This window comes from Meleagris gallopavo, chromosome 1, assembly GCF_905368555.1.
Source record: "Meleagris gallopavo chromosome 1, MGAL_WU_HG_1.1, whole genome shotgun sequence".
Classification (NCBI taxonomy): domain Eukaryota; kingdom Metazoa; phylum Chordata; class Aves; order Galliformes; family Phasianidae; genus Meleagris; species Meleagris gallopavo.
Genome location: NC_139404.1, coordinates 36,375,423 through 36,388,830, shown reverse-complemented (window position 1 = coordinate 36,388,830; position 13,408 = coordinate 36,375,423). Strand labels below are relative to the sequence as shown.

Here is a 13,408-nt window from a genome sequence, read left to right as displayed (position 1 = left end):
GTATAAAATCAGGTAGGTTTAGCCACTGTTATTCACAATTAGTAAATTTTTGTTTCCTGATGATGCCAAATTCACCTTATGTATTTAAATCTTATTTTCATCAGCTTTTCTATGGGTTAAAAAGTGAAAAAGCCTGTCCTTTTCACACATTTTTTCAGCTTCTCTGACCTTAGCAGCTGCTGACACATTCTTGCTCCTGCCCTGCTTCATCCTTAAAATAAAAACAGCCTTATGGTCTGGAAGTCACTCAAAAATTACCTCTCTTAGTTCTTCTTCAGTATTAAGGAATTCTGTGACTCCACTGATAAGCTTTGAATTCATAAATAATGCTTCTCCATACCTGCAAGGGCAAAGAAGATGCATAAAGTCAGTGCAAGAGCCAGGTCAGACAAAATTGAGAAAGTAATCTTCTGTTACACAAGGGAGAAGATGTGGGATCAATTCTGGAGATCCAAGACAATAGCAGATAACTTTTAGTCAGCCACTATTAAGCAGAATGGGATTAACTCCAGTCACAGATAAGATTTCCAAAAGAGGGAGAGGACCAAACTGGAAAAACATCCCATGTTTAATTAAACAGCCTTCCACATCATGACATCAAGCAGCTCAAAATACAAGCACTATTGAAGGAGAAGAGCAGCATCTATGGAGAAATATTCTGAGGAGCCCTCCTAGCTCTACCATCACAAAAGACTTTAGAAGTTCTGCAGCTATCCCTGTATTTTCCATTTATCCACCTCATCTGCATTACAATTAAGCACTGGATAAGCGAACTGAATCAAATCCTCTTGTTCCAGTACCAGATAATTAAAATAAACAATGTTGATAGAAAATAATAGTGCTAAAATAATCCCCTGGGCTATCATGTAATATCTTCAAAGAATCAGCTTGTCAATGAAAATTCAAAAGTTTGGGCAAAGAATATTTAAAAGCTGATTTGTAGCTGGGTAGGATGTTCAATAACAATCAGCAATGGCATTCTGTGGGCAGCTGCTTTGAAACTGGTCATTCAAATACTATCCTTCCATCTTGTTCTCCACAAGCTTTTTTCAGCTTCTCAAACAAAGCAACTCAAACAGTATTAGACCTGAAGTTTTGCATCACATGTTGGAATAGTCTGTGGGTTGTTGGTGTTTTTTTTTCCTAATGTCTTCAGTACAGTGAACGCAAATTCATTGTAAACCAAAAGCAATTCTTTTCAAGTTAGCTGTCATTCAGCACAGCAAGAAGCACTTCACAAATAGTTATCTTTATCTTTATCTGCACATATATCCAAAGAAATATGTAGCTAATTTGAACATGACTGTTCTGAAGATATGGAATTCAGCTCTCCTGCCAGACATGCAGAAATAATGCCAATAGACCTCACTGCAATTAAGTTTCTCTGAGGGAATAACTCAGTTCACACTTTGCTTTTACAAAATGACTAAGAAGAGGAATTCAAAGCACAGTCACAGCTTTCTGTTCTGCTTCTATTACCCTGAAATTAATTATTCTTACATACCTAGGTACTGTAAGCCAGACAGTTCTTCCAAAAGGGAAGAGAGAAAGGGAGAGGGACAGCATGGGAAGAGAGAGAGAGAAGGGAAATGCTGTTTTTTTGAGAAATTTCTGTTTTGAGGAAGGTATATACTGTGTTTATCTTGAGCTTGTTTGAACGGAAACACTGGTGCAGGGATCACAAATCCTATTCTATGAGCACTAATAATTGAATTACTCATGGGTATTTCAGAAAGTACATGTCTCTTTTTAAAACCTCAGCCACATCAGTGTATAGAGGCATCCAGAGGCAAACACCTCCTATGGGAAGTATGGATTTCATGGTCCTTTAAGCAAGCTTAGGCTTTCTAACAAAGCCCTTTATTATTAGGTTCTCAGTTTAGAATCATAATTGACTGCTTGGAAAATTGGAACCTCCTCTTGATGGAGTCTTTTGACAAGGTTACCAATCCACTTTACAGAAGTGACCTCATAAAAACCATTTGAGGGTTTTTATTTTTCTTCAATTCTGTACTGAATCCACAGTGTGAACAAGAAGTAACAAAATTCCTTCCACTGAAAACTATAACTTCATGTAGAACTGCATTGGTTACTGACCATTATGTATATTTGTTAAAAAGTCAGCCACTAATAGCAACCATAAAATGGGCTCTAATAGCAAAAATTACAGTAAAGCTAGAGCCTAAAATGGCATCTTGCAAGTGTGAAACATAAAAATACACACATGTATATGAGAAATCTTGCAAATATCAGTCTTTCTACTCTTCACAGAAAAAACAATAGCACTGTAGAAGCAAAACCTTAAACATTTCAGCTCCCAAGTCAGGAGCTCTCCACCTGCTCCTTTACTTCTGCAGAAGCAATCCTCTGATTCCTTACAATTGTACAGGCTCTGCATTTGTGTGAACTGAAACTGAGAGGCAGCATATTCCATCCACTTGGGACAGATATAAATGGCTTCCCAGTTATTGACAAATTTCCCAAAATTGAGAAGTGACTCAGCACTTGGCACGAAGGAAAGGAGGAAATCCTATAGGTGACTGTCAGTTTTCACACACAGACACTATGTGCATGCATGATCAAAATAATTTAGAAGTCCAAGTATTGCACACTCAGATAATAGGAATTTGAGCATAATGTTTTCAATTCTCTTTTTCAGAATTTTTTAAATCTTTACAGTCTTACTCCCACTGATTTCCCACAAAGACTGGGCACTTTAATTTGTAGGTAGCCTATGTAAAAGCAACATGAGTGCTTTTAAAGACTTCAGATATTATTGATATCTTCTGTGCAATGTGAATACAAGTATAATGTATAAATAAGAAGAGATGACATTATCTGGCTGTCATTCCAACTCTTTGATATGCAATGTTTTAAAGTTAGAGGAAATATCATTATAGCATAATTCTATTGCCCTCAGCTATTTCTTATTATCTCATACATCAACATTTTCTCTAGTAAATTCAATGGAAAATACCATAGAGATATCACCTTATTAATTTAATGTTTATTACAGAGTATTATAGTTTTACATAAAATTAAATGATTAATTATAATTGTAGAAAAAAATGTCTTGAGACAGAGTACACTTGAGCTATAATTCAGCAATAAAGCTTGCATTTTAAAAAATGTAGTAGTGTAGTAAGCTTAAATCAGAAGCCTAATTCTGCATTTTATTACGTGTTTCACTGGATATTTTAAGGAGTAAAGTGTTAGAACAATTCCTCATTCTGAAATACTTTCATAGAAGATTTTAATCTGTAATTACAAATTGAAGTTATTTTCAATAAACACTGTGTAAGTGCAGCTTGTATGCAGCATTTCACTCCACTGCATTAAATCCTTTGGCAGTTATAGAAACTCCATTGGATGCCCCTGTCAGAAAAAATGCACAGGGCAAATGGCAACTGCTACAATCCTTTTGTTGATTCTGAATTGTGTTTGGAGATCAAACTCCTTATGAAATACAAAGTCAGTGTTGGGCAAAGAGATAGACTGTTATTTTCTCATTAAAAAAAAAAAAAAAAAGACATTAAAAGGTTTTCAGTGAGGCCTTGCTGATTGCTATGAGCTCAGATAACAGCAATGCATACCAAGAGAGATAAGTAAAATTACAATTTTAAGCACAGATAAGCTATCAAAAATTAAAACACACTAAAAAAAATCTGGCATCAAACTTTGTTTTCTAAATCTTGTCCATTTGTCTACACCGTCTAACTCTGACCATGCCTAATACCACAGCTGTTAGCTAGGTTGTCAGATGAGCATACCCAATACAAATTTTGACAAATTTATGCCCAAATAGTTTAGGCATAAATCCCTATATAAATCCCTGAAGGAAGAAAAAAATACAAGCTGCTACTCTGAGCATATTAAATTGCACTGGATTGCATAATAATAATGGTTTTGCCATGAACTTTCTGAGTAAAAGTCCAGTTCTAGAATAATCATACCAGCAGTGGAGGACTATTAATTTTTAAACTCCTAGTAGTCTTACAGCTTTCACAAAATATGCCCCTGCAATGTAAACTCCCCAAACCAAACTTCAGCTCAAACCTGTTTTCCTAGCCAAACTTCCTCTACAACATAAAAAATAGACTATAAAATATCATCCAAAACAGCATGAACAAGTTTTTTAATTTTTAGGGAAGTTGCATAGTCCCTGAGTTTCCTTAACTCTTATTTTGATTGTATGGAACATTGCAAGTTTGTGCATCTAGTTAGTAAGGAGAAGGATTTAGTTAATTAAAAACAGCATTTTAAATGCATCATTTAAAATACTCTGTGGTACAACAGAAGGCTTCCCATGGGTCCAGAATGGAACAGTTCTCTTACTTCATCTGGCAATATCTACCAAAACCATGAGGGTGGCCTAGCCTGAGGTCCTAATTTCTTGGACATCTGCTTTTGAGAACTTGAACTTCATCTGAGCTATGGTCCTTTCTAATCTGTCAGTATGAGTTGTGAAATCTTTCAGACCATCTGGCTGTTCATAAATAACTAAACAAACTTCTTATTCATTGAATTAATATCAAAATCTTCATCAAAAAATGATTTTCAAACGTTCACTATGCATCTGAATAGGAGCATGTTGCACGTTTCAAAGGATTCATAGTGCTCATGGTATAAGGAGCAAACCCATCTTCTTCCTGCTCATTTATATTTAATTCCAAATGTTGCTCTTCAGTTACTTAGAACTCAACTGAAACACAGCATGGAAGGAAAGCATCAGAAATCCTTTTGAAAACAGAAATTTTCAAAAAGAGTTTAGCTTTGTTCCCTACCCTCCATGTCCTCAATGGCAGTTGAACTACTGTGCTTGAAAAGATTTTTTCTATCAGACTTAAAACCAGCTAAATTCCTTTGGGAACTCCTCCTTTTTTATCTATGTAGAAGTAAAATTGCAGCAATTTGACACACAGGCAGAATTCACTATCCTAAGCACAGACACAGTACAGTGATAGATATACATACAGATCATTAATAGAGAAATGTTTCTAGGTGTGATAAGAATAAATGTATTTGTCGCTTACATGTATGTATTTCATATTTAGATACATTTCTATACATAGAAAAAGAGAATGTATTTGGTTCAGAAACATACATAAATACATATATGTACAATACTTACACAAACTACACAAAAACAAGATAATGAACATAAATTTCATGTATTTTCTTTTAATTTTTACCTGGCATTTAATATTTTCCATTTTTCTCTAAAAAACTTCCAAGCAAGATCTCTTCCATGCGGATTTCGAGCAACATGGATTATCACATCAATTGCATCCTGATCCAGGACAACTTCTGAGTTGAGAGACAAATTCAAAAGCCTGGTAGGAAAAAAAAATGAAGAAAAAATCCTATTTAGTTCAGTCAACACATACTCTAACAACAGCATATCTAAAAACTCTGAAAAAAAATAGCCACTGTCAAATGATTTGTTTAAGTCTCCAAGTTTTGTGGTTTATTTCTGAAGACCAGACACATCTATGAATCAGATGAATCTTGAGTTTTGATACTGAATGCTGGTAAAGCATTCTAAAGATAGCATAATTGGAGGGATGCAAAATATTTCAGTAAAAGCTGAGTAAAATCTTTCATGTATAGTTTTATGAAATCAATAAGATCAGACTGGTCAATACATTTACAAAAAGAGTATGCCAACAAAACAACAAAAATATTATAATATTTCAAACATTGCTAATGAACATAAGACAATTCAGAAATAAATAATGTTTTATTTTCTATGTTTATTAATAAAATAACATGAAAATTTAAATAGAAATCTTTACATAATTTTTTGTACCTGTTAAGCAAGTTTCTGTCATCACTGCAAGTTAAGGCTTCTAATAATATTTTCTTCTCAGAAACTGCTAGTGTAGAATGAAATTTCATCCAAATGAACTCCCATACATCTTCATCCATCAGTGAAACTCCTGTACAGTAGACAATATCTCTCACATTAAGTGGGATTCTGAAAAAGAAATCAGGAATTGCACTTTGATAAATAAGCAGCCTCCTGATATTGGAAACTAAGAACATCACTACTTTTAGGATATTCCAACTGCAATTGTTCTTGTGCAAAACTACATCTATATCTCCTAAATTCACAAAAATTTTCCCAGATATCCTGATGGATTTTCTAATAGATAATGCATGTTTGCCATTCCTTTCATAACCCTTTCATAGTGACAGAAGAACATAAATCATGACTGTGTCCAGTTCATCAACATGTAATGTATCATGTAACCTGCAGGACAGGTAACATAAGCTTTGCAAATTAATATGGGATCTTATCAGCCTGCTGCTGGGCTCTGTGCCAAAACTCCTCCTCCTTTCCTTAGTCCTGAGTTTTTAAAATGAGAGCTGATCAGTTCTCATTGCTTGTGCTGCGAAGTTCTCCATCTTCATACAGTAACACACAAGTAAAGAAAAAATTATATCCAAAAACGATGTTTTCAGGAGTAAAGAGATGTAGAGACCTGGTCATTTACTCAGCTTATTAATACTAATACAAAAACCACTATGCTATAGAATGCTTGTAAAACAATATGCTACCCCAATACTATAAACTCAGACTACAGTTCAATGAAACAGCCTCTTGAAGCCAAATTCAGAACTTATATAGGATGTGCATTTATACCACTTTCTTCTAACAAGATCTCAGCTGAGCTTTCAATTTCCTACACTGCTTATGCTTCCTGTATAAGCATGGAAGTTAAAACAATTGCCAACTGAAGGGTGTTCCTACAGGTAAAGCTAGCCCATTCTCAGAGAAGTATGACATTCGCAGAAAATGCACCCTTCATTTGCTGGTAAAAATTGTACTAAAATACCATTCTCTAGTTACTAGTGGCTGGCTTGAATCACTTCTAGTTCACATGCAAGACCTCTTTAGAGAATCTGGAAGTACAAAACACTGCTGTCATCATCTGGGCACTAATATAGTCGGATAGAGAATTAAATTTCCACTGTAAAATTTGATGTCAAATCTTACACAACACAGAAAGAAGGTTTCATCACAATTTTAAGACTTTTACCAATGTGTCATACCACAGACTATACCACATCACTCAAGAACCAAAAAAGTTCTTTAACTCTTGTCTATTTGACCTCCAGGAAAAATCTCTTCCATTGAAAATTTCTATTGTCAGCTTGAATTGATCATGCTTGAATCCATGGAAAATGAGAACAACCTTGTTTTTAACATTTTGAAGTTTTGGCTGCTCATCACATCTGGAGGCAGGAGGCCATATAATGGTGACTGTGAAGGGATGAAGATTGTTGTTGCCTCTAAGGAGTCCCAACAGTTATGACATCTCTTGAGAAAACAAATAAGAAGAATACGAAGCTAAATAAAAGCAAACTGGAAAGAAAAAGTGGACCCCTCTTCTCCTCCTGGCTGAAGACCTTTGGGTAATCAATGCCCACTGCTTTTCTGCTATGGTTTTTTGGAGAAGCTACATTTTCAGGCTTTATTCTTGTTCTCTGGTAAGAAGTCATCAGATCTGCAGGTGCATCTGCAGGTTCAGATGCAGACTGCCACATGAATTTTGCTTATGTGGAGTGGACAAAGCTCATAATAAAGCTGCTTCCTGGAGAATTTTTCCTCACAGGGCTGTCTGTATTACTGTTGAGGTATTTTGCATTTTACACAGACAAACTCAAATACTTATTCAAGAGAAAACTCTCCAAAGACAAGCTAGAAGAGTAAGCAAGAGAAATGCAACCTATTATAAAATTCCTAGTAATATGAAACATCTAATTATACTTACCACATACTTGCAATTTTGCCTTCTAAGGAAAAATTAGAGGTGCAATGGCTCATCTCTGTAATGAACTTCTGCCATGTAGCCGGGGCAGATTGGTGTTATACTGTAGATCCTGGCATGGCTCAAGATCTGTTTGTTTCCTCTTCTCCCACCACCAAATCACTGCGTGAAAACAGCCCCACCCCAGCTGTCCCGCATAATCACCATCGTTGGGATATTTCAAACATAAATGATTCTCAACAGAACAACTTACTTACCATCTAATATCTTTTTTTTTTTCCTTTTAATTTGAGATTTAGGTTTTAATACATTGGAAAGAAACATGATAAATGATAAATTAAAGAAAGTAGGGGACCAAACAACTGGCTGTCCCAAATCCGTCTTAACAGGTGATATCCTATATGAAGAACAACTGAACCCAGCCAAGCCTTATTTCACTGCCAGAAGGGCTTTATATCTTGACATACAAACACTAAATCATTTTTTAAAAGCACATCTAGTTTTTGCTGAGCTTTGCCAGAAGAAATACTTTCATTTACTGCAAGAGATGCAATTCAGCCAACAGATACTCAAAGGAACCATAAGGCACCTGGAAAAGGCAATTCTTTTTAGGCTGATTGTGCCATTAATTCAGGTAGGAAGGAAATGTATGCTGGAGGGACTGTCACTCTGTTTTTGGGTACAGTCAGCAACAAAGGTAACTCAAAGCAGATGCTTTGAACCCCAGAAAAATTGGCATTCCTCACTCATGAGGTTTACCTTTTTTCAATTTGCAACAAAACATATCAACTCCAGAGGCTTTTCCAGCTAGGCCATATTAAGGGATGTCCCTTATGTCTGAAGGGATTTAAGTCAGTGACCATATGCTCAGTTGCATGCTCTGAGAAGGAGGAAGGACTTAGACAAGTGATGGCTCTGATTCCACGCTTGCAATCTGGTCACCAGGCTTCACGCTAAAAAAAACTCTACTGTGACTGCAAATGAATTTGGGCATCATATTCTCAGCTCTGCAGTCACTTCAGGGAAAATTTTAGGTCTCTTAATAAGTCACTAGGACAGTGCAAAAAAAAAAATCAACCCCCCACAAGCCAAGATATCAAAAAACAAATATTGATTTTAAAAGTGCTACCTTTAGAAATTATAAAACTTACAACTATGAAAAGCTACAAATTACTCCTCTGAGAGTTCTGTAATCAGAACTGTAGACAATGAGTTCTTTTTTGTGGAAATGAAAATTGTTTATGAAAATGTGAATATCCCCAAAGTAATTTCTCTTTAACTGTTGCCTCAACAGAGAACCTTCTAATTGAATTTTCTCCATTTGTAGAGATTTTTGCTCTTTCTCCTCTGAAATCATTATGGGCCAGTATTTCATCATTATCTAAATGTGCGAAACCTCCTTAGTCTATAGTCTTTTTAAATTATATAGCTTAATGGAAAATGTTTTTCCAAAATTGCAGTTCCATGCCATTGGATCAGCACATGGAACGTTAGCCCAGTGTTTTAACTGAATCAAGTGGATAAAATTAACTATTGTTTCAATACTGCTTAGGAAGTAACACTGCAGAACGTATCCCCTTGTTACATTAAACCTCATCTGGGCCTTCAAGGATGCTTTCATTTTTAAAGAACTAACATGATTGATGGATACTTCAGAAGAATAAAAATAAAGATTAACTTTTGAAAGCATCACTTTAAATGGCTTTTATTTGAACAGTGATTCAATTTACTTAACTTTATTTTTCTTGCTTAACAGATATGAGTCTGAGAATGAAATATGTGACTAGCAGAGCTCATGTTTAAAAATTAAATACTTTGGGAAAAAAGTGAAAATTTAAACAGCTAGAAAAAAATTAATTAAAATCGTGCTGTGCCTTTACAGGGATTTTTTTCAAGAGCAAATAATAAGGCTCTACAATGAGCTAAGAATAATCTTCTAAGTTATAATTAATTGGTACATACTTGCTCCCATTTAAAGTATGTTCTAACAATTGAAGATACATTTATAAAACTGAACCATAATTATTTATCTTCTGGGCAAACTGTGTTCTAATTTTTTAAAGTGTAATTGCACACATTTTAGACTTCCTTGATTAAGAGACAAATTTCAGTACCATTTAGAGTAATATTTGACAAAGAAAATTAATCAGAAACATTCTTCTTTATTTTTGGAACTATTTAACATTTAACTTAGGTCTATTTTTCTTGATGACTGTATTTATAGTCTTGTTTAATAGGCTACAATGCTCAGATAAGAATGGAACAATGGAGTATTATTACTTTGATTGCAGATAGTTAATCCAGATTCTGTTACAAGTAGCAGCACCACACAAATTCTATTTTCTGTGAGGGCAATCCCAAATTTTGTACTTTTACTCACTATTACAAACTCTGGGAGTACCACTGTGCACACAAAGGAGAGGAATGTTCTCTGCCATAGCACACATTCATCCAGATAATCGAGGGTACAATTTTCCCTTGAAAACCAAAGCAGAGTTGAGATGGACTTGATATTTAATTGCTATTCTGACACAGAATCCCTGGGATATTAACTGACAACTCCACTTTGGGATACATTGCCCAGAGAGGTTGTGGAGTCTCCCTCCTTAGAAACATTCAAGAGCCACCTGGACAAAGTCCTGAGTAATCTGCCCCACGTGGCCCTGCTTGGGCAGATGTTGGACCAGATGACCTCCAGACATCTCTTCTAATCTAAAACACTCTATGATTCTGTTGTTATATGGCTGCTCAGGGTGGGAATGCTATGAATGCCATATCTTCTCATTCCCAGTGTGCTTCAGACCTTCAGGAATCACACGGGTTTGACTGAGGCCTGAAGAGAACACATAGTTCCTCAGGTGATGCTTACTGATATCGGTCCTTTCCCTTCCTGCAGCAGAAATCCCACAACTGAACATGGTGCTAGCACACTGAATATATTCAACACCAATTTCAGTGAGTTAGTGGTGAGTTAAGCACTTCATTGTGAGACTAAGCAAAAAATAGACAGTTCTTCCTTTGCCCTTTATGAACATTTATTGCAACAAAAAATATGGTCCTTTCTGTTAAATTTTTTTACAGAGTTGTGGAGAGGTCAATTCCTGAAAAGTTGGAGGAGAAACTGTATAGCTTCTAAGGATCTCAGGCTAGTTATTGCTAATCCATAACTACTATATACAGGGTCCTTTTTTTTTTTTTTTCCTGATCACACACAGAAGTCAAAAGATAAAAATGTTACCTGAACCCCACAAAACCCAGTTCTGCCTTTCACAAGACTAAATCCTCTCACTTTTCAGGCATACTACCCAGATGATCTTTCAGAGTGTTAACTCCTTGATTAACTTGCACACTCAGCACTGCTTTCTTCCTTCTTAAACAGTTTTATTGATTGGATTATAAGATTCTACTCAAATGTAGCAACAACCTATTAATTAGCTAAATCATTTCAGCAACATCAGCTGACATTAGCTGGAAAAGCTCCAATAAATTTCAAAATGCATGAATAGCTATGCCTGATTTTTTTTTCAGTAATTAAAACTTCTAAGGGTTGAGAACACAACAAGGGATGCATTTTATTGTTTTATATTTATCAGACATTCATGTGTGAAAAAAATTAAAATAACTCATTTTTTTTTCATGTTTGCTACTAATGATATCCAAAAATAACTGGTGGGTATCAAACCTGTTAAAAAAGTTGGTCGCTTTTCCAAGCAACTAACAAAAATAATTAACTTGCTGGCCACATTTCCACAAATATTCATGTAGGTTGTTAAACTCTGGTACATTTATAAGTTGTTGTAAGATGGTAACACTAAAGCACACCTGTGAAACAAAGCAACACAACTGCATGTCTCAAGTCATTAGAGAGAGAAACAAGGGAGGAGGAATAGGAAAGAAAAAATGCTTTGTTTGGAAAAACATTTGATTTTCTACCACTTAAGCCAGGCTTCATTGAAATTGATCTCAATTAATGACTGGTAATTTGTGTTATTTACCATTCCCTCAGATCTATGGACAGTATCATTTATAGACATGTTACAAACACTCCTGCAGTGTAATTTGCTTTTTTTTTTGGTGGCATTTCCATTGAGCAGTTAAAGGTCCATCCAAGTAAGCAGGCTGTCAATTTAGGCAGCTGGATTAACGTGAATCCATTGTCCCTTGCAGAGTAAATACAAATTCTGCACAGCAAGTGTGGGGATTTAGTCAAATAAGGCTCATTGGTTACTTCTGTCTTTGTTCAAATTATGTGAGGGAAGTCATCTTACTTCATTACTTCCATCTTTCTTATGACTGATAAAGAATTAACCAGTGTTCCAAACGGTCACAGCCATGTTTAATTTTAAGTCTTTAAAATGGCAAACATAAAAGCTCACACATGCATTATTACACTTAAAAAGATAAAATGAGGTAGTTGAGTTGCAGAATGCAATGATCCAAGACCCTATTTTATTTTACTAGTAACCAAAACCAAAAAAGGTTGATCTAATCTACATGAAGACACTTGTATGTTTCCTGACTTATAACTCAGAGACAGAACAAGAAAATTCATGGCATATTCTCATTCCATATCTCTGGCCCATCTCAGTACCTTAAAAGTCCTCAGAACTGATTAAAGACCAGAACAGATTTGAAACATCTGGATTTGCATTCAGCATTTTCCGGCTCACTCAGCTTTTTCCTCAATGATTAAGATAGAAGAATGCAACTTTAATTGACTAATGGGTACAGAATGGATGCTGACTTCAGTTCACTCCAGTACAGCAGTCAGTACTCAACCACAAACATTATCTATTCATATAAGCGCTGCTTTTATTAAAAAAAGAAAAAAGAAAACTAATATCTTCCTATCTCTTGTTAGAAAGAATATACTGAAAGTATACTCAGAACTGTAAAAAAGAAAAAAAATATTAAAAATAAGTATTTTACGTTACCTCTGCTTGTGAAATAACACAGTAAAACTTAGTTCTCTTGATTAAGAATTAGTAGATTGCTATCAACCATAAAATCAGCATAGCAGGTCCAATGACAAGAGATACCAAATATGTAAACATCAGAATTTCTTTCAATTTATGCAAGGTTAAAATACTAGATCTTCCCATTGTTTTCCACTGATCTGCAAGGCAGTATTCTTATCTTAAAAAAAAAAAAATCTGATCAGAGCATTTGTGACAAAACAATTGAAAAACATGTAAAAACTGCATTAAATCTAAAATCTCTCCAGAATTACATAAAGTCCAGATAAAAAAATTGAATCTATCAGAAGTTTTCAAGGGATATTGAAGAACTAGGGCAATTAATTATGGTAATTTGTTTCTATTTAGAAGACAGCAAACTAGTAAATAGTATTTTTATAGCAAATTTGTAACAAAGAAAATATAAGAGCAGACCAAATTTGCTCTGAATAGGTATGGGCCATCCAATGACTTCAGTAGTGTCTTAGAGAAACATCAACACACAATTCAGCCTGTTGCAATACAGTCATCTCCCACTGCTCACTGCTGCACATTAGCAAAACAATAGCATCATCATAGCCCTAGCAGAAAAAGAATACAAGGATATCTTTAACTGCTGAAAGCAAAATCAGACATCTCAGTTCAAAGCAGCTTTTTCACATGTTCACGTATTCACAC

General features: G+C 35.1%; 1 protein-coding gene across 1 annotated transcript in view; it reads right to left on the bottom strand.

Annotated features, from left to right (window-relative positions):
• The window catches only part of TRHDE (thyrotropin releasing hormone degrading enzyme), a 216,505-nt gene that overhangs the window by 8,429 nt on the left and 194,668 nt on the right, over positions 1-13,408 (bottom strand). The window contains exons 16-18 of the mRNA XM_085221385.1: positions 5,810-5,977; positions 5,193-5,333; positions 259-340 (exon numbers count right to left, since the gene is read on the bottom strand). Of these exons, the coding sequence (XP_085077511.1) occupies positions 259-340; positions 5,193-5,333; positions 5,810-5,977 (391 nt within the window). The remainder of the gene's footprint in view (positions 1-258; positions 341-5,192; positions 5,334-5,809; positions 5,978-13,408) is intronic.